Source organism: Bubalus kerabau, chromosome 18 (genome assembly GCF_029407905.1).
Source record: "Bubalus kerabau isolate K-KA32 ecotype Philippines breed swamp buffalo chromosome 18, PCC_UOA_SB_1v2, whole genome shotgun sequence".
NCBI classification, from domain to species: Eukaryota; Metazoa; Chordata; class Mammalia; order Artiodactyla; family Bovidae; genus Bubalus; species Bubalus kerabau.
This window is the reverse complement of record NC_073641.1, coordinates 38,720,177-38,742,607: the sequence shown is the minus strand read 5'-3', so window position 1 is coordinate 38,742,607 and position 22,431 is coordinate 38,720,177. Positions and strand designations below refer to the sequence as shown.

At 36.1% G+C, this 22,431-nt stretch overlaps 1 protein-coding gene across 1 annotated transcript in view; it reads left to right on the top strand.

Annotated features, from left to right (window-relative positions):
- WDR70 (WD repeat domain 70) overlaps positions 1-22,431 on the top strand; it is a 283,113-nt gene that overhangs the window by 51,258 nt on the left and 209,424 nt on the right. The window contains exon 7 of the mRNA XM_055554926.1: positions 3,697-3,830. Coding sequence (XP_055410901.1) covers positions 3,697-3,830 — 134 coding nt within the window. The remainder of the gene's footprint in view (positions 1-3,696; positions 3,831-22,431) is intronic.

Below are 22,431 nucleotides of genomic sequence, written 5' to 3'. Positions count from 1 at the left end.
GTCCACCCAAACCCATGTCCATTGAGTCAGTGATGCCATCCAACCATCTCATCCTCTGTCGTCCCCTTCTCCTCCTGCCCTCAATCTTTCCCAGCATCAGGGTCTTTTCAAACGAATCAGCTCTTCGCATCAGGTGGCCAAAGTATTGGAGTTTCAGCTTCAACATCAGTCCTTCCAATAAACACCCAGGACTGATTTCCTTTAGGATGAACTGGTTGGATCTCCTTGCAGTCCAAGGGACTCTCAAGAGTCTTCTCCAATACCACAGTTCAAAAGCATTTTACATTTTTAATTTAAAAATTAAAGCAGTGTAAAACTTTTGAGGTGTAAGATGAAATCATTTAGCCAAGTCACTTCAGTCATGTCCGACTCTTTGCGAACTCATGGACTGTGCGACCTCATGGGCTGGAGCCCGCCAGGCTCCTCTGTCCTTCAGATGTCCCAGCAAGAATACTGGAGTCGGTTGCCATTTCCTTCTCCAGGGAATCTTCCTGACCCAGGGATGAAATCCACGTTTCTTAAGTTTCCGGCATTGGCAGATGGGTTCTTTATCACTAGTGCCACCTATCTTATTGTAAAAAACAGATTTAATAGTATTTTATTAAAAATGATAGTTGAGTGAATGAAACTTGCTTGTGAATGAATAAAAGAATAAAATTATCTTGGTTTCCCTTTATAATGAAGCAACCTTTTTTTCTAATAGATATCTGACATGTAAAGAAGTAAAATCCCATAACAAGGCAGAAACATATCAATCAATAGAAATAGATCCAGAAATAATGCAAATGATAGAATTAATAGCCATGTATGCTAATATAATGATATTTTCCCCACTGAAATTTTTACTTTTGAAAATATTGTTTCCATAAAATGGTTATAAAGTACATTATTATAATGGTTATAGTATAATGGTTATAAAGTATTATTATTTTAAATGAAGTAAACAGTAAATATTATAAATGTCTTAATTTTGATTTTTGCTATGGTAAATATTGGCACATAACTTGCATAAACAGATATTTTTAGGGGTTCTCAAAAGATTTTGAGTGTAAAAGGTCTTGAAACCAAAATATCTGAGAATTGCTGCCTTTCATTGCTGCCATTTCCATCTAGTTCTTTATACTATACCTACTTTTTATTAAATCACATTTTTATATTTTTATTCTGAAATCATGAAAGAATTTTACCAATTTTCAATTTCAGTAAATAAAAAAAATTATAGACTACTAGTACTTAAAAAGGAAGCTTTCCTGTCATTTAGAGATTTTTGCAACAGATAGTTCTGTTAATAACAGATAAATAATACATTTTATTTAAATATTCATATATATTTTTTCCTGTTAACATTTTAAAAAAAATTTATTTATTTTAATTGGAGGCTAATTACTTTACAATATTGTATTGGTTTTGCCATACATCAACATGAATCCGCCATGGGTATACACATGTTCCCTATCCTGAAACCCCCTTCCCACCTCCCTTCCTGTACCATCCCTCTGGGTCATCCCAGTGCACCAGCCCCAAGCATCCAGTATCATGCATCGAACCTGGACTGGCAAATCGCTTCATATATGATATTATACATGTTTCAATGCCCTTCTCCCAAATCATCCCCCCCCCACCTCTCCCACAGAGTCCAAAAGACTGTTCTATACATCTGTGTCTCTTTTGCTGTCTCACATACTGGGTTATCGTTACCATCTTTCTAAATTCTATATATGAATAAATATTCATATTTTTTCAAAGCAAATTTTATCTTTAAAAATGTATATAATTAAAATTAAAAAATAAAATAAATGTATACAATTTAAGCAATACTTTGTTATTTTGCACATTAAAAATCAGAGCTTCTGGTTGTACTGTTAGGTTAACTATTTTTGGTGGGGGGGGGCAGTCCTGCCTTTGCATATGTATTTCAATTTCTTGGAAATAGGTCTTTTTTTACATGTCTGTTTTTTTATATGTCTGTTTCAAATATGTCTGTTTTTTTTTTAAACTAGTTTTTGTAAAAATGTTTACCCATTCACAGAATTATAGAGAATACTGAAAGGAATTCCCATATATGTATATCTGAGCCCTACCAGTTGTTGACATAAGGCCCATCTTGTTTCCTGTATACTTCACATTTCTAATAAACCTCCTTTCCCCCATGCCATCTGCCTACCTTGTGGGGTTATTTTAAGCAAATTCCAGATTTCATATGATTTCTTCTATAACTTAACTTTTCATGTCTATTTAGAGAATTGATTTATAGTAACTTTCTATATGGCCTTCCCTTTCTTTATTTCAAACTGTGATCCTTTTTCTGTCTCATATATGACAATCACGTTTAATGTGCAGTCCAAATGCAGTTCTTTCCTTCTGAGAGGCAGTAGATCCAGGGACTAACTACTTTGATGAGAATGTTAAATACAGCTCAGGAACAGTGAGCTACACATTGGATATTTGTATGTGAGTTGGACCTCAGAAAGTTAACAGGGAAAGCAAATAGTTTATGGAACCAGTATAAGTGATATTTTAATGTGGCTAGTTACTTATAAACTCATGTTTAAAAATAATTATTTAAGGTGACTGGACGTGAGTCTTAGTGAACTCCGGGAGTTGGTGATGGACAGGGAGGCGTGGCGTGCTGCAATTCATGGGGTCGCAAAGAGTCGGACATGACTGAGCGACTGATCTGATCTGATCTGATACTTAGAGTCATTTAGCCATATTCACAAGATAATAATTTCCACTTTGCTCTGTTTTGTTAAATTGATTTATGGTTTCTACTCACATGACTCATTTTGGTAATTTTAGATTCATGTGTTCTTCATTTAGTAACAGTCAATCTTAAAAGGCTTTCTCAAAATCTTTTACTGAAAAAGTGAATTGTTTTTAAGATACCTACTTATATTCCAAGGCAACTTAGTGTATCATATGAAATTGCAGTGATAGCTATTCAGAGTATATGGTAGAGAAGCTGGGATGAAGCTGGTGATTAGATTAAATTAAAATAGATAGCCAGTGGGAGTTTGATGTATGACCCAGGGAACCCAAAGCTGGTGCTCTGTGACAACCTGGAGGGATGGGGTGGGGAGGGAAGTGGAAGGAGGGTTCAGGAGGAAGGGGACAAATGTATGCCTATGGCTGATTCATGTTGATGTATGGCAAAACCATCACAATATTATAATTATCCTCCAATTAAAATAAATACAAAAATATTTTCTTGTATTTCAAGGAAATAATACTCATAATAACAAAGTCAAATGATTTAAAAGGTGCTATCCATTTTTACTTTTCATAAGTAATAGCAGTTAGTGATCTATATTTTCAGCACCTATAAGGTAGGAAGTAGGGTTAAAGAGGAGAAGGGAATGGCATCCCACTCCAGTGTTCTAGCCTAGAGAATTCCATGGACAGGGGAGCCTGGTGGGCTGCTGTCCATAGGGTCACACAGAGTTGGACATGACTGAAGCGACTTAGCATGCATGCATGCATTGGAGAAGGAAATGGCAACCCACTCCAGTATTCTTGCCTGGAGAATCCCAGGGACAGAGGAGCCTGGTGGGCTGGCATCTATGGGGTCACACACAGTCAGACACGACTGAAGCGACTTAGCAGTAGCAGCAGCAGGGTTAGAGAAAGGAAATGGGGGTTATAATAGGCTATAAATAGTTTCTCTCCATTTAATTTTTTTTTGTTTTTAAATAACAGGTTTCTGCTTTGGGTCTGGATCCCTCAGGTGCCCGTTTGGTGACTGGAGGATATGACTATGATGTTAAATTTTGGGATTTTGCTGGAATGGATGCTTCTTTTAAGGCATTTCGATCCCTTCAGCCCTGTGAATGGTATGTATTATGCAACTTAATATCTTCATTTTTGAAGACAGAGTCTCTGGTTATTTGAATTCCATTTATGATGATTTTTATCAGAATACAGTAAGTTTACATGACTGTATTCTACCTTCGTTATTCAGATGAAAGGAAAGTGTACCTTTTATTTTAGTAAGTTCCCTTTAGTTACATGAATCTGTTCTAAAAACATTTTCTGTCTTTTGTTGTGTTTTTTAAAAAGCGTTTTATTTAGAAATTGTTACTGTCTAGTTTAAAACACTTCAGTAGCTACTGTGTAATATTATGTATATGTGTATAGCATATGTTAAGCCAATAGCCAAGTGCTAGTGGGTGCTGCACTGTGCAGGTGTGGTCAGCTAGCACTGTATCCTAAAGGGCTTTATGTGTTGCTACTGTAAGCCACCCTCTTGTTTCTGTTTTTGACCACCTTTGAGCTTTTAGCTTATTGGATATCAGAAATGGATTTTATTGGTGAAACTTGTTAACTTGCTGATACAACATGATGTATATTGTAAATGAGCTTTCAAAGATAAGATTTTAAAATATTCAAGATATGTGGATTAGCTGGTTATTCAGACCCAGTTTCACTCTTACGTGAATGGGGTATAAATCTAGTTTTATCTTCAACCTGAACTTGTAGGCTTAATGTCTTTTTGCTTAATCTCCACTTGTAAGCTCTGGGTTCCATTAACTGTATAGAGAAAGTTCCTGTCTGGACTGTTGAGCGTTTGCTTCCATGAACCTTTTGTGATGAAAGTGATGGTTAAAGCATCTAAACGAGATGCCGGGATTTTTCTGCAGCCTGTCTGAAGTAAAAATTTGAAAATTCGCTAAATAGATCATGTCAAATAAATAATCAATTGGAAAGGAAAAAACAAAAACAAAAAAATACAAAAAGCCCTCCAGTATCTCCAATGATGGCTGTATTTAAAATAGCTCTGATGATTTAAAATAGTGACGTTCATCTTGAGTTAGTATGATGACCTTTTGAAAATGTACATAAAGTATGTTGTTTATATGCCTTTTTCCCACATGATAGTCTCTTGATACATAAAGGGATTATGCTTTCCTTCTGTCTTTATAGCTATAAGGTGACTTGTTCAGGACTATCCAGTGCTTTTTTTTTTTTTTAATTTGTATGTACCAGGTCTTAGTTGCAGCATGTGGCATGAGTTCCCTGGGTTCCCCAGGGATTGAACCCAGGTCGCCTACATTGAGACCGTGGAGTGTTAGCCCCTGGACCACCAGGGAAGTCCCTGTTCAGTGCTTTGTTAATAATCATCTCTGAAGAGAATAGATGTCTCATGAGTTTCAAGCCAGTGCTCTATTATTTATTAAAATGTGTCATTTGCTACACTATTATAATTGAAAATGCAGGAAAAAACCAAGAATAAGCTTATTTTCTCTTCTGTAATTAAATTGTTGCATCCTGTATGTAATTGTGAGCTATCAAAGGTTTAGATGGAAGAAATAGAATTCTTGACAACATATAAAATTAATATAAAACTCTAAAATTGCAAATGTTACGTGAATATTAATCCTTTAAATCATGACAACTATTTAACTTTGCCATCACTTGCTCCTGATCTCTAAGTAATGTGACTCTCCCTGCTTTTTATGATTTTTTTTTGACTCGTGTGTATATGGTAAGTTGCTTCAGTCATGTCCAACTCTGTGTGATCCTATGGACTGTAGCCTCCTAGGCTCCTCTGTTCATGGGATTCTCCAGGCAAGAATCCTCCATGAGATTCTCCAGGCAAGAATATTGGAGTGGCTTGCCATTTCCTCCTCCAGGAGATCTTCCCAACCCAGGGATCAAATCCTTGTTTCCTGTGGTTCCTGGCATTGGCAGGCAGATTCTCTACTGCTGAACCACTGGGGAAGCATTTTATTGACTCAGTGTATATTTTATATCTATTTACCTATTCATCTATAATTCACTTTTTACTGTAAACAATTTCAAATGGAGAGACAAATAGAGAGATTAGTATAATAGCCATCTACTCTTTACCTAAATTTAGCAGTTATGCTGCAGCAGCAGCAGCAGTTATAAATACGTTTTTATTTATTTCAGCTCATTTTTGTAATTTTTGAATTATTTAAAAGTGAAGACACTGTTTTTATATAACAAAACAGAAACAGACTCATGGATGGGGAGGCTCAACCAGTGGTTACCAGTGAGGAGTAGGGAGAGGGGTGACATAGGGGTATGGGATTAAGGGGATACAGACCACTGTGTATAAGATAAATAGACAACAAAGGTATATTGTATAACAAAAGGAAATATATGCATTAATTTGTAGTAATTTTAAATGGAGTATAATCCATAAATACTGAATTGCTCTATTATACACCTAAAACTAATATTATAAATCAACTATAATATTAAAAAAAACACAGACCTTTCACTTTGAAATACTTCAGTGTGTTCCCTTTAAAATGACAGATGCTTTCTATGTAAATGTAGTTCTATTATTACTTTTAACAAAATTCTTTAGAATTCCTCAATATTTCTAATTAACATTCCATATTTAAATTCCCTCATTTGCTCTCAAAATGTGTTTTAATGCTGGTTTGTCAGACATGGATCCAATCAAGTAATACACAACACGTCTATTTTGTACCTTTCTTACTTATCTTTTAATCTACAGTGACCCTTCCTTAACCATTTCTTTGCCATAACTTTGTTAAAAGACAGGTCTAGTTGTCCTCTATGAGATTTTTCCTTCCTGATTTTCTAATTGCTTCCTTTTGATATCATCTAAGTTTCTTCTTTATCTCCTGTATTTCCTATAGAAGATCCAAAGGCTTGATTATAATCCATATTGTCTAATATCAGGTGGCATGTATTATCTGGTTGTTGTCACTATTAGTGACTAGAAATTAAGACTGATCCCTGGGGTAAGTTGGAATATCTGATTTCTCCATTGTAAAGTTAATATTACATACTTGAGATAGGCAAGAACTTTGTGGGAAAATACCTTGGTACCACGTTAATATCCAGATTCTATTCATCATTTCAATTAATAAGTTTAGCATCCATTGATTATTCATACCTGAATCATTTATTTTGTTTCATTGAGTATTGTAAGATAGTGGTTTTCTAATTCTGCTATTTCATCTGCTTTTACTTGTTGGCACTCTTCTAAAAGAAGTACTTTTTCTTCAGTAACTGATATTAATTGATTCCTGTGAAATACAATTCCTACTGAAGAGTCAGGATAAATGCTTAGTTATTACCCTTTTATTACTCATTTTTAGCTTACAGATTAGTGTTGTTAAATGAGTTGTTGCTATTGGTGATGATGATTGTGTTTTTTTTCTTTTGTAGTTACCAGTATTTATAATTTAAAAATTTTCCTGTGTTTCAGTCAGTTGGAGTCATTATTATTATTATTATTTTTTTTGATGTTTAAGTTGTCCAAGATTTGGAGTCCCTGGTGGGGGGACTCCACCAGGTGGGGAGACCCCCAGTGGGAGTCCCTGATTTCTGTGTTTTGACATGACCTTATTAGTCTTTAAAAGCTTACTTATTATCTTAGTACATGCCTTTCCAAGTTCCAGAGTAAGGATTTTTCCACAGACAGCTGTTTTGTTATGGGAGTGGTATTCAAGACTAAATCTGGTTGCTGCACATGTTCACTGATATTGGGGTATCATTACTTCTTGACCTTTTCAGTTGAAAGAGGTGAAAAATATAGATATGTGTGCTCAAATGAAGAGGTCTTTTGATATTTCCAGTTCAAAATTCTAGTAAACTTTTAATTTCAGAATATTTTTTAATTTACAGAAAAGCTATAAGGTAGTCTAGAGTTCAAGTACACCCCTAACCCAGTTCCTCTTACTGTTAACATCTTACATTACCACATCACATTGCACTTGTGACAATTAAGCCAAGGTTGGTGCATTACCATTAGCTCAACTCTAAACTTTATTTGGATTTCACTTTTTAAAAACCAATATTCCTTCTAAGATACTACATTACATTTAGTCTTCAGGTCTGTCTAGTATCCTCTGGTTTATAATAGTATCTCAGTCTTTCCTTGTTTTTCATGACCTGGACAGTTTTGAGGTGTACAGGACAGGTATTTTGTAGAATATCGTTTGATTTATTATTATTTTTTAAATGATATTTTTCTCATGATTAGACTGAAGCTATGGGTTTTTGCGCTGAATATCACAGAGGTGAAGTGCCCTTCTTAACACATTTCAGAGGTACATGCTATCATGTTTGTAAGATTTCTCCACTGTAGAGTTACTTTTCCCTCTCTTTTCCATATGCCATTCTTTGGAAGCAAATCAATAAATGCTGCTCACATTTGGGAGAGTGGAAAAATTAAGCTCTACCTCCTGGAGGGGATGATAATTACATAAAACACTTGGAATTCTTCTGTAATGGTCAGATCTTTGAGTTTTGCTAATTGCAAATTTGATAAATGTGCAATAAGTTCTTATTCAATTATACTTGATAAATATTGCAAGAGGCAGACTTTGGTGTGCCATTAGAAACCCTTCTTTTTTTTGACATTGATTTGCTAAACAACTTTTTAGATTAAGTTGTTCACTCATATGAGAATCTATGCGTACCAGTTACTCAGCTGAGTTCTTTTGTCACTCATCTGCATTATTTCTATTTTATTTGCCAAGAAAACTTGAGGGAATCTGTTTTCAAGATATAAAAGCACAGTGTGCTGTTTTTAGACCATCTCCTCACCTGTAATAAAAGATGTCAGAATTTGGCTGATATCCAAGAGGCAGCATTATGATGAATAAGTGGGTGTCAAAGATGTATTCACACCCAGAGGAGCCCCAGAGCCATTCAGGAGGGGAGGCAGAAGTTCTCAGTTTAGGGGTGAGACTGAGGCAAGGTGTTCTGGATTTGGGGCACCTCTGATAAATTTTGCCAAAGGACTGATGCTGTAATATTCTTAGCCTCATTCTCACTCTCCTGGGACACTTTGAAAAGAGTAATGTTAAATGTTTTCTTGATCTGCCAATATAAAAATCAAGTTAAAAAAAACACTTTTGTTGTTCACCTTCTTTTTGAGGCATCCTTTGGTACCTTGAAGTCTTGTTTAACTTCGTTTTGGACTTTTGCCCCTTATCAATATTAGGTTAATGGATCTCTAGTTTCTAATGTCTTCTTTTGTCATTTAGTGAAAATCAGTATCACATTTTCTCTGATCCAATCTGCTAGTCACTTTTTACTTTGTTTCCTCACAGATTCTTAATAATTATGTATTTATATAGATTTAAAAATTATTGATTGAATCCTTGAGATCACAAACCCTGTTGTATGCTCTATGCAAACAATGTAGATGAAGTAAAAACTTTTCATAAAATATTGAGAATTTTTGAATCATTTAGATAGCTCAAAATAAGAATTTTTTTTAAAAATTTCTTATCTTCAGCCCACTTAAAGATGACTACTCTCTATTCTCTTCTTTTGAAAACATTTTAATTAATGAAATACTACATAAAGTTATGTTTTCATTCAGAAATTAAAACATTTCAGATAAAACTAAAGTTCTTTCTTTATCGTCTTCATTTTAATCTTTTCCCCAGGTTTTGTCATTGTTTTCATTGTGTTAAATTCTCTGAGGTTTTTTCATGCGGTTATCAACAGATATCAAATGTATATATCAAAAAACAAGTACGTTTTATATTTATTTTCATAAATAGTATAAGGTGGTTGTTATTCCATAATTTTTTTCCCCACTCACAATATTGCTTGGAGATTTTTTATATCACGACATGTATACTGCTATATTCTTTCTAAATGCTACATAGCATATTATGTATAATTTACCATAGTTAAATGGTTTTAAAGCTTTAATTGGTATCAGAACCATAGAAGGGCTTGTTAGAGTATTAAGTGCTACGCCTTACTTTTAGAGTTTCAAATTCTTTAGGTTTGGGGAGGCTAAGAATTTATATCTCTAACAAGTTTCCACATGCCACCTTGATCTGGGGACATACTTTGAATACCACTACACTGATTAGCTATTCTCCCCTTGATGGACTTTATGGTTGCGGCAACTTTTTTACTATTCCATATAAATGATGAAATGATTACCTCTATACCTCATTGGTCATATGTGTAAACTGAGTGTTTCTCAAGATCAGATAGCAAGAAATGAAATGCCTTTTGTCTACATTTTAAAATGTTGACATTGTCACATAACCCTCTTTTGATTATCCATTTTGTGAAATGTTACATGGGTTTATCCCTGGGAGACAAGGAGGCAATACAACTGTGTATTTTGTTGTCTGTGCATAAATTAAGTAACATACGTGCAGTGACCAATCAGTGACAGACTTTGAAACAAGTGCTATGATTGGCAATTGAAGAGGATGCACAGTTCTATTTGTATAGTGATTGTTGGACTGACATGCTAGTAGCAAAGTTTGAAGTTTATGCGGTTACTCACGGTTAGTATACCATAGTAACTGAAATTTGAGCTGTGTTGTTGGGATCTGGTATTATTTATCTAAACCATGCAACTGAAATTCATGTATATCAGAACCATGCAAAACAAGGGTTGCCTGTATTTGCTATGAAAAATAAAAAAACTCAATGGGATGTACAGAATGAGGTTTTTTTTTAATTGTTGAAAATAAATTATATCCCTCTACTATGATCTTCTAGTCTGCTAATGATTAACAAGTTAATGATTCATTTGGAAACTTGTAAGCCTGGTGTCTTGCTTTAAGTTCTGGGATAATAGTCAATAAAGTGTTTTTTAGTCAGATGTAACATAATTCAATTAATAGTATTTATTTAAGTGATTATGCATTTACATTCACTTTTGAGAAAATTTTTCGCAGTTTTGTTACTGTACCATAATGGTTTTCAAGAAGAGTTCATCATTTGTGTCAGATGTTCAACCTTTTCAAGTGGATAAATTCTACTATTTTTTCAGCAGGTGATTATTGTTTTAAAATTTCTATTTTAATAGATGTTAAAATAAATTTCCACTTAGAAAGTCCACCAAAGACTCATAACTGAAAACACAATTGTTTTTGGCCATGCATTATAGAAACTTTCTTCCCAAAGCATTTTGTGAATGGACGCTTACTGGAACCACTCAATTGTATGAACATTCAGTGTGAAGTGAGACAGCCCTGCATACTTCAATAATTTCTCAGACTTTGCATAATTACAGATTTCTCAAACTGGGGTTTATGGGTGTATTTTCAGAGGCTCATGAATTCTTTTCATTAATTTAAAAATTTTGTTTTTTTCCTGTTGATAATCATTTAGCACAACCCTAATGCCTGCATTTGTTTACCTTTGTGTTTAAAGTAATCTGGGCTCAAATGCTACTTTCACTTTCAGTTGCCATGGCCTCATGAGAAAGGAGCAGAGACATCCTTCATATATAAATGATAAAAGCGAAGTGAAAACTTGTTTGTCATAAAATGTTATATGAACAAAGTTTCAAAGTAGTTATAATAGAGACAATTGGTGGGAAGATTGAGTCATCTCCATAACTCAGTACAACAGTGATGTGCTGTGCAGGCAGCAAGCATTCATTAACTTGTTTATCTGATGGCAGATGAGAGGACTATGGCAGAGGAATATAATCAGTTTATCTCACAATAGAGAAGTTGTTTCATTCTTTATAACATTGTTTCAGCAAACAGCATCTTAAAATTAATTTGAATTTCTTTGGTTCTTTTGTTTTAGTATTTACTTTAAAAAATTCACTTTATTGAGGTTTAATTTATACCATAAAATTCACTCATTTTAAGCGTGCAGTTCAGTAGTTTCTAACAATGGGGTTGTGCAACCGTCACCACAATCTAATTATCATCACTCTAAAAACAAACCTCATTCCTGTTTGTGGTCACTGTCCATTTCAACCTCCAGCCTTAGGCAGCCACTCGTCTGCTTTATAGGTGTGCCTTTTCTGGATGTCTCAGATAAATGGAACCATATGTGATCTTTTATGTGATCTAATATGTGATCTTTTGCATCTGGCCTCTTTTCTTTAGCAGAATATTTTTGAGGTTCACCCATGTTGTAGCATACATCAGGACTTTTGTTCCTTCTTATGGCTGACTAGCATTCTTCATATATATATGTGTGTGTATGTATACATATATATATATATATATAGAGAGAGAGAGAGAGAGAGAGAGAAAGCATATTTTGTTTGTCCATTCACTTTGGGTTGTTTCCAATTTTTGGCTATTATGAATAGTGCTGCTATTGAACATTTGTGTAATATGTCTTTTAATGGGTGTATGTTTTCATTTCTTTTAACATAAATTGGGAATTGCTAGGTCATAATGTAAATCTATATTTAACATATTAATAACTTGAAAATTGTTTTCCAGAGTGGCTATACCATTTTAAATTCCCACAAGCAAAATAGAAGGTTCCAGTCTTTCTACATTCTCACCATCCATCCCCCCCCACCCCCATGCTATGCAGCTTGTGGGATCTTAGTTCCCTGAAAGTGAAGTTGCTCAGTCGTGTCAGACTCTTTGTGATCCCATGGACTATAGCCTACCAGGCTTCTCCGTCCATGGGATTTCCCAGGCAACAGTACTGGAGTGGGTTGCCATTTCCTTCTCCAGGGGATCTTCCTGACCCAGGGATCAAACCCAGGTCTCCCGCGTTGTAGGCAGATGCTTTACCCTCTGAGCCACCAGGGAAGCCTCTGACTGGTGATGAAACCCGGGGCCCTGGGCAGTGAGTCCTTAACCATTGGACTAACCATTGGTCACCAGCATTTGTATTTGTCTTTGATGATAATCATTCCTGTGGGTGTGGAGTGATCTGTATTTACTTTTAAATTCATTGCAAATCTATACTTTGATAAGAGTTGTTAGAAAAAGGAGCCTCATTATATATTCACACTCCGTCTTGCATAACAAGCTTTTATTTATTTGCAACTAATCTTGGGTATCATCAATAGGAAAGAAAAAGTTACAAGATAATGTCATTTGTAGAGTCAGTGCATGTGTGTGTGCTCAGTCACTTAGTCGTGTCCAGCTCTTTGTGACCCCATGGACTATGCCTGCCACGCTCCTCGGTCCATGGGGGTTCTCCAGGCAAGAATACTGGAGTGGGTTGCTGTACCCTCCTCCAGGGGATCTTCCTGAACCAGGGACTGAACCTGCGTCACCTGCATTGCAGGCGGATTCTTTACTACTGAGTTGAGAGTTAGTAGGTTAATCAAATCACGAAAGTTATTCTTGGTATGTCAGGATAGTCCTGGGAATGACAGGACTTTCTTGTGGTTTACTAATTAGAAAGGAGGTTGTTGACATGATCTGTGTAGAGGTCAATATGGGATTGTGTGCATCACCAAAAGCTTTACTATGAGGTGAAAGATGTGTGAGAAAGCACAGTTAACATTCTTTGATATATATATACTATGTACCTGAATATATTGATATTTTCATTGTAATAATATATAAGCTTAAGGAATTTTTTTTTTCTTTTGCTTAATTTCCTGGGTTTCTGTTAACCCTCTCTGTCATCAAGTTACACAATTTGTGTATTTTATCTCATTGACTAAAAACTAGTGAGCTCTTGAGTTGTGTCTCAGATGTCAGCAGCTCTTCAAAAAGACCTTTCCTAATAATCCTGTTAAAAGTAGCTCATCTCCCCACCTCTCTACCACCACCCACTCTATGCACTCTTCTGGTTTGTTTTCTTTATAGCACTTACTGTTAGCAGAAATGACCTGTTTTTTTATATTTACTTGTATTCCAATACCTGGAATAGTGTCTGGCATATAGTAGGAACTAATTATTTATTAAATAAGTGGTAAATAATGGAATGCTTTCATATTTTTCTCCAAAAATTTCTTTTTGTGTAGAATAAGAAGGCATTTCCACCAAGATGTACCCTCCTTTTTTTTTTTCCAAAAAGAAAGGAAGTATAAAAATTTCTTTTCCGGCAAAATTGAAAAATTTTAACTTACACCATATCAGTTCAGGGTAAATAAGGAATCGACAGTTTTTGAAATCTCTGGCTATGCACTGTTATGATGCATTGGGCTTCAGATCTCAGGTTGGTATGTTTCGCTCTTTATGAGCTAAATAATATGATATGTAATCTCAAGGTAACTGCTTAATGAATTTTATTGCATCTTACCATTTCCATTCATTTTATATTAAAAGTGACTGCCACTGAGCTGTGATTTCTACTTTTTAAAATGGCATTTGTAGTCCTTGGCATATATCTATTAGTTTCTTCTTTTGATTAAATAGTTCCAGAGTTCAAAGAAAAAAAAAATCCACCATTAACTCATATTTCGTCTTCCTGAGTAAATGCTTGATTCAGCAATGTAAAAATTTCTATTACGAGAAATCATAACGGATGAGTCATTGCTCTAGCCACTGGGCACAATGCTTTGCTTAAGTAGCTGACCTGTGTCCTGTCTGTCAGTGATTGTGGAGGTAGAAGGAAGTTTCATTACTCTCCCAGACTTCCGTCGAAATGTCCCCTCCCTCTTTCTTCTCTATAGCAAGCTGATTTATATTAAATTCACTTCTTCAACTAGTCTAGAGTCAATGTGCATGATGGATAAGAGCAAAGATTCAGTATCATAGAAATCTGCATTTGAATTCTGCTTTTACCAATTCATTTTCTGTGTGACTAGGCAGGTGTGATCACTTTGACCCTTGCTTTCTTTCCCTGCAAAATAGAATGAGTAATTCCATTTCTTTGGGTTGTGATAATAATTAATGAATAATGTATGCAAAATGTGTGGCTCAGTGCTTGGTGCTTAGTAATGCAGTGTAAATATTAGCTCCTATTATCTTGGTATTGTTTAGCATGAAGGAATTTGAGTACACAGATTCACACATTGTTATCTTTTATGTATTACTTCCCATTACTAAGATTTTGTTAGTATCCTAAGATTGAATTGTATCTCTAAACATTTAGGCTATTGTTTAAGCTATTGTCTGTCCTAATTTTCTTTCTGGATACTGGCTATCCAGATCTATTATTTCTTCTCCATTTCCCTTTTCTTCTTTCTGACCTAGTTCTCTTTATCTTCTTTTTTTTTTTTTTCCAACAATCTGTGAGAATCTTTTAAATCAGTCTACTAATTTCTTACTGTTTTGATTTAGTTTTTTTATGGCTTTCAATGAACTTTTAAAGTTCATTAGCTTTTTAAAAATCACATTTATTGGGATATAATTTATATACACCAAAATTCATCTTTTTTAAGTGTATAGTTTTATGAGTTTGGCGAAATGCATGGTCATGTTATCACCACACCACGTGGTAGTGGTGATAATGTGACTAAGCACAAGTTATAGAATGTTTTCATTATCCCAGAGAGTTCCTTCTAGCAACTTTGCAGTCTTTCCTGTCTCCTGACCCTTAGAAAACCACTGATCTGATTTTATTGTTGCCTCTATCAATAGGGTTTCCCCCATTTTATTGTTTTGTAGTATTCTGTTGTATGAATATACAACAGATTATCTCTTCACCAGCTGATAGACATTTGGATAGCGTCTAGTTTCTAGGTATTATGAATCAGTCTGCTATAAATATTTCCATATAGATCTTTTTGTAGACAGATGTTTTCATTTTCTTGGGTTAATACCTAAGAGAGAATTGCTGGACCATATGCATTTTGTGTGTTAACTCTATAAGAAATTGCTTAACTTTTCCAAAGTGCTGAATCATTTTTACTTTCTTAGGAGCAGCGTATAAGGATTCTAGTCATTTCATGCTTACCTACACTTGGTATTATCAATATTTTTAAATTTAGCCATTCTTTCCCACTTTTGTGTAGTGTTATATGCATGCATGCATGCTCAGTCGCTTCATTGGTGTCCGACTCTTTGCGACCCTATGGACTATAGCTCGCTAGGCTCCTCTGTCCATGGGATTCTCCAGGCAAAAATCCTGGAGTGGATTCCCATGCCCTCCTCCAGGGGATCTTCCCCACCCAGGGATCAAACCCATGTCTCCTGGATTGCAGGCAGATTTGTTACTGCTGAGTCACCTAGGAAACCTGTTGGTGTTGTATAGTTGGGTTTTAACTTAAACTTTCCTGATGACTGGTTGAGCATCCTTTTATGTTCTTATTTGTGTTATTTTCTTTGGTGAAGTGTCCAAATCTTTTGTCCATTTCTAAATTCAGTTGCTTTTCTTGGATTGGTTGATAAAGTTCTTTATAAGATATGTTTATCACAAATATTTCCTCTCAGTCTGCATCTTGCTTTTCATTTTCAGGATAGTGTCTTTTGAAGAACTGCTTTAATTTGCTTTTAAATATCTGTGCTTTAATTTGCTTTTAAATATCTGTCCTTGCCTATTTTCTGCCTTTGTTAGTATAAACCATATTTTCTTGTAACTTTTTTAGATAGGAAGATTTCCACAAATATTTATTAAGTGAAAAATAGTATTCAAACAAATCTGATTTTTGTAATATATAGCTTATATATTTCTGTCTTTCTGTTACAAAGGAAAGTTTAAGAGATTCCTTCTTCGAAATGGACATAAAATTACATAGGAGTAATGAAGAACTTCTGCTTTCTCTAATATGGCAAAACAGCATGAATTGCTTTTATAATTAAAAAGGTATGTTATACTTTAGAAAACAAAAGCTAACATAGGCAAAATTAAATGACAAATTATAAGCTCATAAAAAGTTGACATACATTTTGAAAGCAGTGGACTGCTAGCTATACATAATACATGAGTTTCTACAAATCAATATAGAGAAATATTTGAAAATTAAAATTTTCAAAGAAAACAACAGATAACCTCAGAAGAAATGCAACTGACCAATAAACATTATACTCAACTTCACTAACAATTGAAGAAAAAAAATGAAAAATTTTCATCTTTGCCCATCCCCTGTTTCATCTTTGCCCTGTAAGATGGGCAAAGATGAAACAGATCTCTATTATCCTATGTAGCAAGAAGACAAATTTGGGGAGAAAGAAAGGGTGGGATATCAGTTATTAAGCTGTTTTTCTAAAGAACAATTTGATAATATCTGTCAAGATGTAAAATGTAAACTGTGTTGATAAGATCTGGATAAATAAGCGCTTTCAGGCATTGTTGCCTGGAGTGTAAATTAGTTCCATTCTATTGAGGGCAATTTGGTGTTATCTTCCGAATTATAAACATGGATACATACTCTTTGACCCAGGACTCAATTTAAGGAGCTTCTCTGACAGATATATCCACACATGGAAATGACCAAGGAACCCTGTCCCTGCTTAGGCGCTCAGTCATGTCTGACTCTTTGTGACCCCATGGATGGTAGCCTGCTAGGGATTCTCCAGGCAAGAATACAGGAGTGGGTTGCCATTTCCTCCTCCAGAGGATCTTCCTGACCCAGGGATTGAACCCCCATCTCCTGTGTCTCCTGTATTGCAGGCAGATTTTTTACCCACTCAGCCATTAGGGGAGCACAGGGACAAGTTTATTTATTGCAGCATTGTATACAATAGCCACAGATATGCTTTCTTGAATTTTATTTTTACAATGAAGCAATGACAGTCTGAATATGTGCTCATTTTCCATAAAAATTTTTATTTGTAGGTATGTTCTTTGTCTTTCATTCTATACAACAGCTGTTAGCAAACTGTGGTCATGAGAAGTTGCTTCAGTCATGTCTGACTCTTTGTGACCCTGTGGACTGTAGCCTGCCAGATTCCTCTGTCCATGGGATTCTCCAGTCAAGAATCTTGGAGTGGGTGCCATGCCCTCCTCCAGGGGATCTTCCTGACCCAGGAATTGAACCCATATCTGTTAAGTCTCCGGTATTGGCAGGCAAATCTGCCTGCCAAATTTGATTGAAGGGCCAAATCTAGTTCCTGGCTGGTTTGTTTTCGTTTTTTTTTTTTTTTTTTTTTTTTTGGTATAGACTGGTGTATAGGTGGTTTCCCAGGTGGCACTAGTAGTAAAGAACCCGCCTGCCAATGCACGAGACATAAGCAACACGGGTTTCATCCCTGGGTGGGGAAGATCCCTTGGAGAAGGAAATGGCAACCCACTCCAGTATTCTTGCCTGGGGAATCCCATGGACAGAGGAGCCTGGTGGGCTTCAGTCCATAAAGGTCTCAAAAGAGTCGGACACGACTGAAGCAACAGCACAGCACACACACAGGCTTCCCTGGTGGCTCAGACAGTAAAGAATTTGCCTGCAATGCAGGAGACCAGATTGGATCCCCAGGTCAGGAAGATCTCCTGGAGAAAGGAATGGCTACCCACTCTAGTATTGTTGCCTGGAGAATTCCATGGAGGACCCTGGTGGGCTATACTTCATGGAGTTGCAAAGAGTTAAACACGACTCAGAGACTAAACACAAGAGTTGGTTTTGGCCTTTTTTTTTTTGGTTGGGGGGGGGACTTGAACTAAAAATTATACACTGTTAAAAGATTGGAAAACAGAATTCAGCGAGAAAGAATACGTGACAAAGATTGTATATGGCCTGCAGAGCTTAACATATTTTCAGTCTGACCCTTGACAGTGAAAGTTTGCGATCTCGTGTCTAGAATCTCTTCCTTGTTATTTTACTCCCCTTGCCTGGTGACAGAGAGGCTGCGAATAGATTCTTCTTGAGTCTCCTCACTTCCTTAAAGAATAGCTTGTAGCTAGTGGAACAAACCTATGGTCCGAGGGAGTTTCAAGGGGCTTGGGGAGTAATCCTCTCAAGGAAGTTTCCACTTCACGTGTTGCATATTCTGTTTTCCGGGAAGCTATTTTGTTAGAGTTCTGACTAGTTGGTCCATCTTTGTTTTGTCAAGCCCTGTGTCATCTCTTGAGCATCCTTTTTAGCTGCTAGCGGCCTAATATGATAACTGTTTTCATAAGGGCAGCCTTTGTACTTTGAGAATGTATTTCCCTATGAATTCTTGATTTGTGGGATATTTTCATATAAGGCTGTTGTACTCTTTGGGGGAGGTATTTTTCTAATCACTCTAGTCCTTTTCTGTAAAAATTTCTGGGTAGTTTGTATCTTTCAGGTCTTTCAGTTTCTAATTCTGGTATTTCTACCTATTGTTATGTTTTTTGAGGTTATTTCTTTTGATATTTGGACTAGGGGAATCTAATGTGTAACTTGGCAGCTATTATTTGTACAAATCTTCTGTAGTTCTAAGGAGGACCTTCCTTTTTTTTTTTTTTAGTATTTAGTGATGTATTTAGCTGTTCCGGGGCTTAGTTGCCCCATGAGGGATCTTCAATCTTCCTTGTGTGATGCAGCACATCTTTTTTTTTTTTTTTGACTTGTGGCATGTAGAATTTTTATTTGCAGCATGCAAGATCTTTTACTGTGGTTTGTTGGATCCAGTTTCTGGACCAGGGTCGGAACCCTGGCCCCCTGCATGGGGAGCATGGAGTCTTAGCCGCTGGACCACCAGGGAAGTCCCAAGGACCCTGTCTTTATATTCTTTTGCTCGGTCTTCAGGTTCTCCCCTACACTGACATTTTAACATTCTTGGGTGATCTTTCAAAAATCCTTAATTTCTAGTCTTATGTTTTTATTCTTCTCCTAAACTTCAAAGGGCTTTATAGTTGTCATTATCTTTCTGTCTGACTTCACAGCATGAAGTTTTATTGCAGTTAGTTCATTGTCCCCACTTTCTCCCTTCCTTCCCCTGTACTTGGTCCTTTCTTCATCCTTACCTATACTCCATGTGCTTCCTGCCTCTCCAGTTTCTTCCAGATTCCTCCTTCAGGGTTCAACTCAAACATCTTCCTTGCTTAAATCTCACTTAGAGCACTGCAGCAGTCTCTTTTCCCCACTATACCTGCCAAACTGCTTAATACAGTCCTGACGCATTTTTACTGAAACTTATGAATGCTTTGCCGTGATTTGTAAAATCCTATGTGATCTGGCCCCTGCCCACTTCTCTTTTTTCAGTTTGCTTCAACAAAATGGCTGAGGGATTTTACACAAGACTTATTTCCTGCTTAGAATGCTCTCTCTATGGCTTGCTGCTGCTAAGTCACTTCAGTCGTGTCCGACTCTGTGTGACCCCATAGATAGCAGCCCACCAGGCTCCCCCGTCCCTGGCATTCTCCAGGCAAGAACACTGGAGTGGGTTGCCATTTCCTACTTGCTCCCTACTCACAAACATGGTTAGTTTCTTTGTATGCTTAGGTTCCACCAAAATGGTGCAATTCTAGAGAGGCTGCCTGAACTAGGGCTCTCCCATTGTTGCTCCCTCAACACCTTTTATTCTTTGTTAAATGCTGAGCTCCTGTTGTTCTGCTATTAGAATTAAGACTTGAATTTTTCTTAACATATCATAAAGAAAGCTGTTAGGAATAATTAGAGCAAGGACTTAGTTTTTGCTAATCATTCTCATTGGTTGGCTGTTCTTGATTGTATTTCTGTAATCCTCAGAAGATACGAAAATGTACTGTTTAAATATTTAGGTTCGTTGTCTTTTACCATGGAGCTTGCTTGTGAAATCATATAAAATCATGAAACTTATAATCTGCACTTGAGTGACAGAGTAATTTTATCACATGTATAAGTAAGAATATGCATTTTAATGGGAGAGTTATTGATTAGCTTTAGTGTTTATTCCTGGATAGAAGTTTTCTGTGGCCTTAGTTTTGTTTGACAGATATATTATTTTATAAAGTTACTACTGGCTTCCTAACATTTAGTATATTAAGCCAATAGGTGATATATTCCTAATTAATTTTGCATTGGAAATCTCTTCTTAAGTATAAAAGCTAAAATGTTGAAGTAGCTGGAGATTTATTTCAGCATGGAATAAATCAGTGTTTTTTGATATTCTCATACAGAAACCTTTGATAGTCTGTCTCGTGTTTCTCACTTTCTTGTCCTGTTCCAAGTGCTAGATAATATATTTTACATACCTGGAAGGAACAGACAATTTCATCAAATTCTGTAGGAAGATGGCATGCCAATCTGAAACTACATTCTCTCTATTATTGCCTTACATTTTCAGGAATATAGTAGTAGTTATATTTGGCATTGCGCTTGAGTTTTGTGAGTGGGTGCAAAAAATGAAAAAAGATGTAAGGATATTTCTCTTGAACACTTTGGTTAATAGTAATTAAAACACGTGCTAAACTTATACTAACTTGTTTTGTAATGAATTTGAAATATTCCATGTATTTGATTCAAATGTATTCATTACGGTTGGCTATCAAGATTTTATACCCCTCAAATAATCTTAAAGAGCCCTTGGAAGTAAAGAAGTAGTAAAAATAGCAACTACTTATTTCATATACTGTGCTTGCAGCACATAAATGTGTCTTATTTTTAATCTTCATCTCAATCCTGTAAGTGTTACTTCTCAAGGTTTTTCAGTGGAGGAAACCAGGACTCCGCAGCGGTATAAAGCCCGTACGTGAATGCTATCTCTGGAGCTTCTCTGCATAGCGCTGTCATCTAGTTCCATCTACTAATTTGGAAAGAAATGGGGAGACTGAGTCTTGCAAAGCCAAAGGGCTTGCTCATCGTCACACCGCTAGTTAGCAACAGAGTGAGGACTTGGATTGCTGGCCTCCTGACTCACATTCCAGTGCGCTTTTCACTATATCAGGACACCTTGGCTCCTGAGCCCCAAGTGACAGCCCCAAACAGCTGTGTTTATCTGTCTTGCATGTCCCAGCTTGTTTTGCTAGCAGAGCAAAAACTACTTAAAAGGATCCTCAATCTTCACCTCCCCACTCCCCTCCACTTATACTCGTATATTCCCACTTGCCCCATGAATAACTTCACAGAAAGAATTGTGCAATGTCACTAAGCCTTCCTCTGGTGTCAGAGTTACTCCCTGAGAGAACATTCACTTCCTCATGACTCCAGTTTACTGTCAGATTGCCTTTCCCTGTCTTCTCTTTGATCGGAATCTTAGTTGTTTAGGCAGGAATTTGAGGAGCAGATGTTACGCCCCTTGAACAAGCCCTTTAATTCTCCTTAGTACTGTGTCTAATGACTCTTAATCCTGTCCTTTTAACTCTGTGGCTAGCAGAATTAAGAGCAAAGTGGGCCAGGAATGGTGAGCTTGATGCTGAACATTTCATTTCAGTGTTGGCAAAGAGAGCACATAAGATGAGACAGAGGGAAAATGTTAGGCTTTCCTGTGAAACTAAGATGAATATCAGTGTGGAATTGGTAGGATTTTGTATTTCCCTCCAAATGTGAATAGAGCAATTTGGTAGAGTTGATAGCCAGAGAAAATGGAGCCACTGAACTGTTTCCACTACCCTGTCTTCTTAAATTTTGCTGTATTCTTAAGATTTTCATTTCCCTTTGGAAACAAAAATCGTTCACCAGAAAAAAGCAAAGTTTTTGCTTAAAGTACTTGATCTTTCATGGTTCTTGAAGAAAATTTACTTTCTCCAAATGAGAATCCTGTTAAGAAAGATAACACCCTGTGATCTAATTGGTTCATTCTATTCTCTTTATAGACTTTGGTTTAGCAGTCTCGGCTCACTAATCATCAAAATTCTGATCTGTTTGTTCATATATTTTAAAAAATTGGACTAAATGGCCTATAGCTTTCTCAGTTCCTGATTAATCACTTCAGATTTTGGTAAGTCAGAGGCTGATTAAGAGAGAGAAATCACAGTAATTTGAACAGGGAAAGCGTACTATAAAGAAATACTAACTGT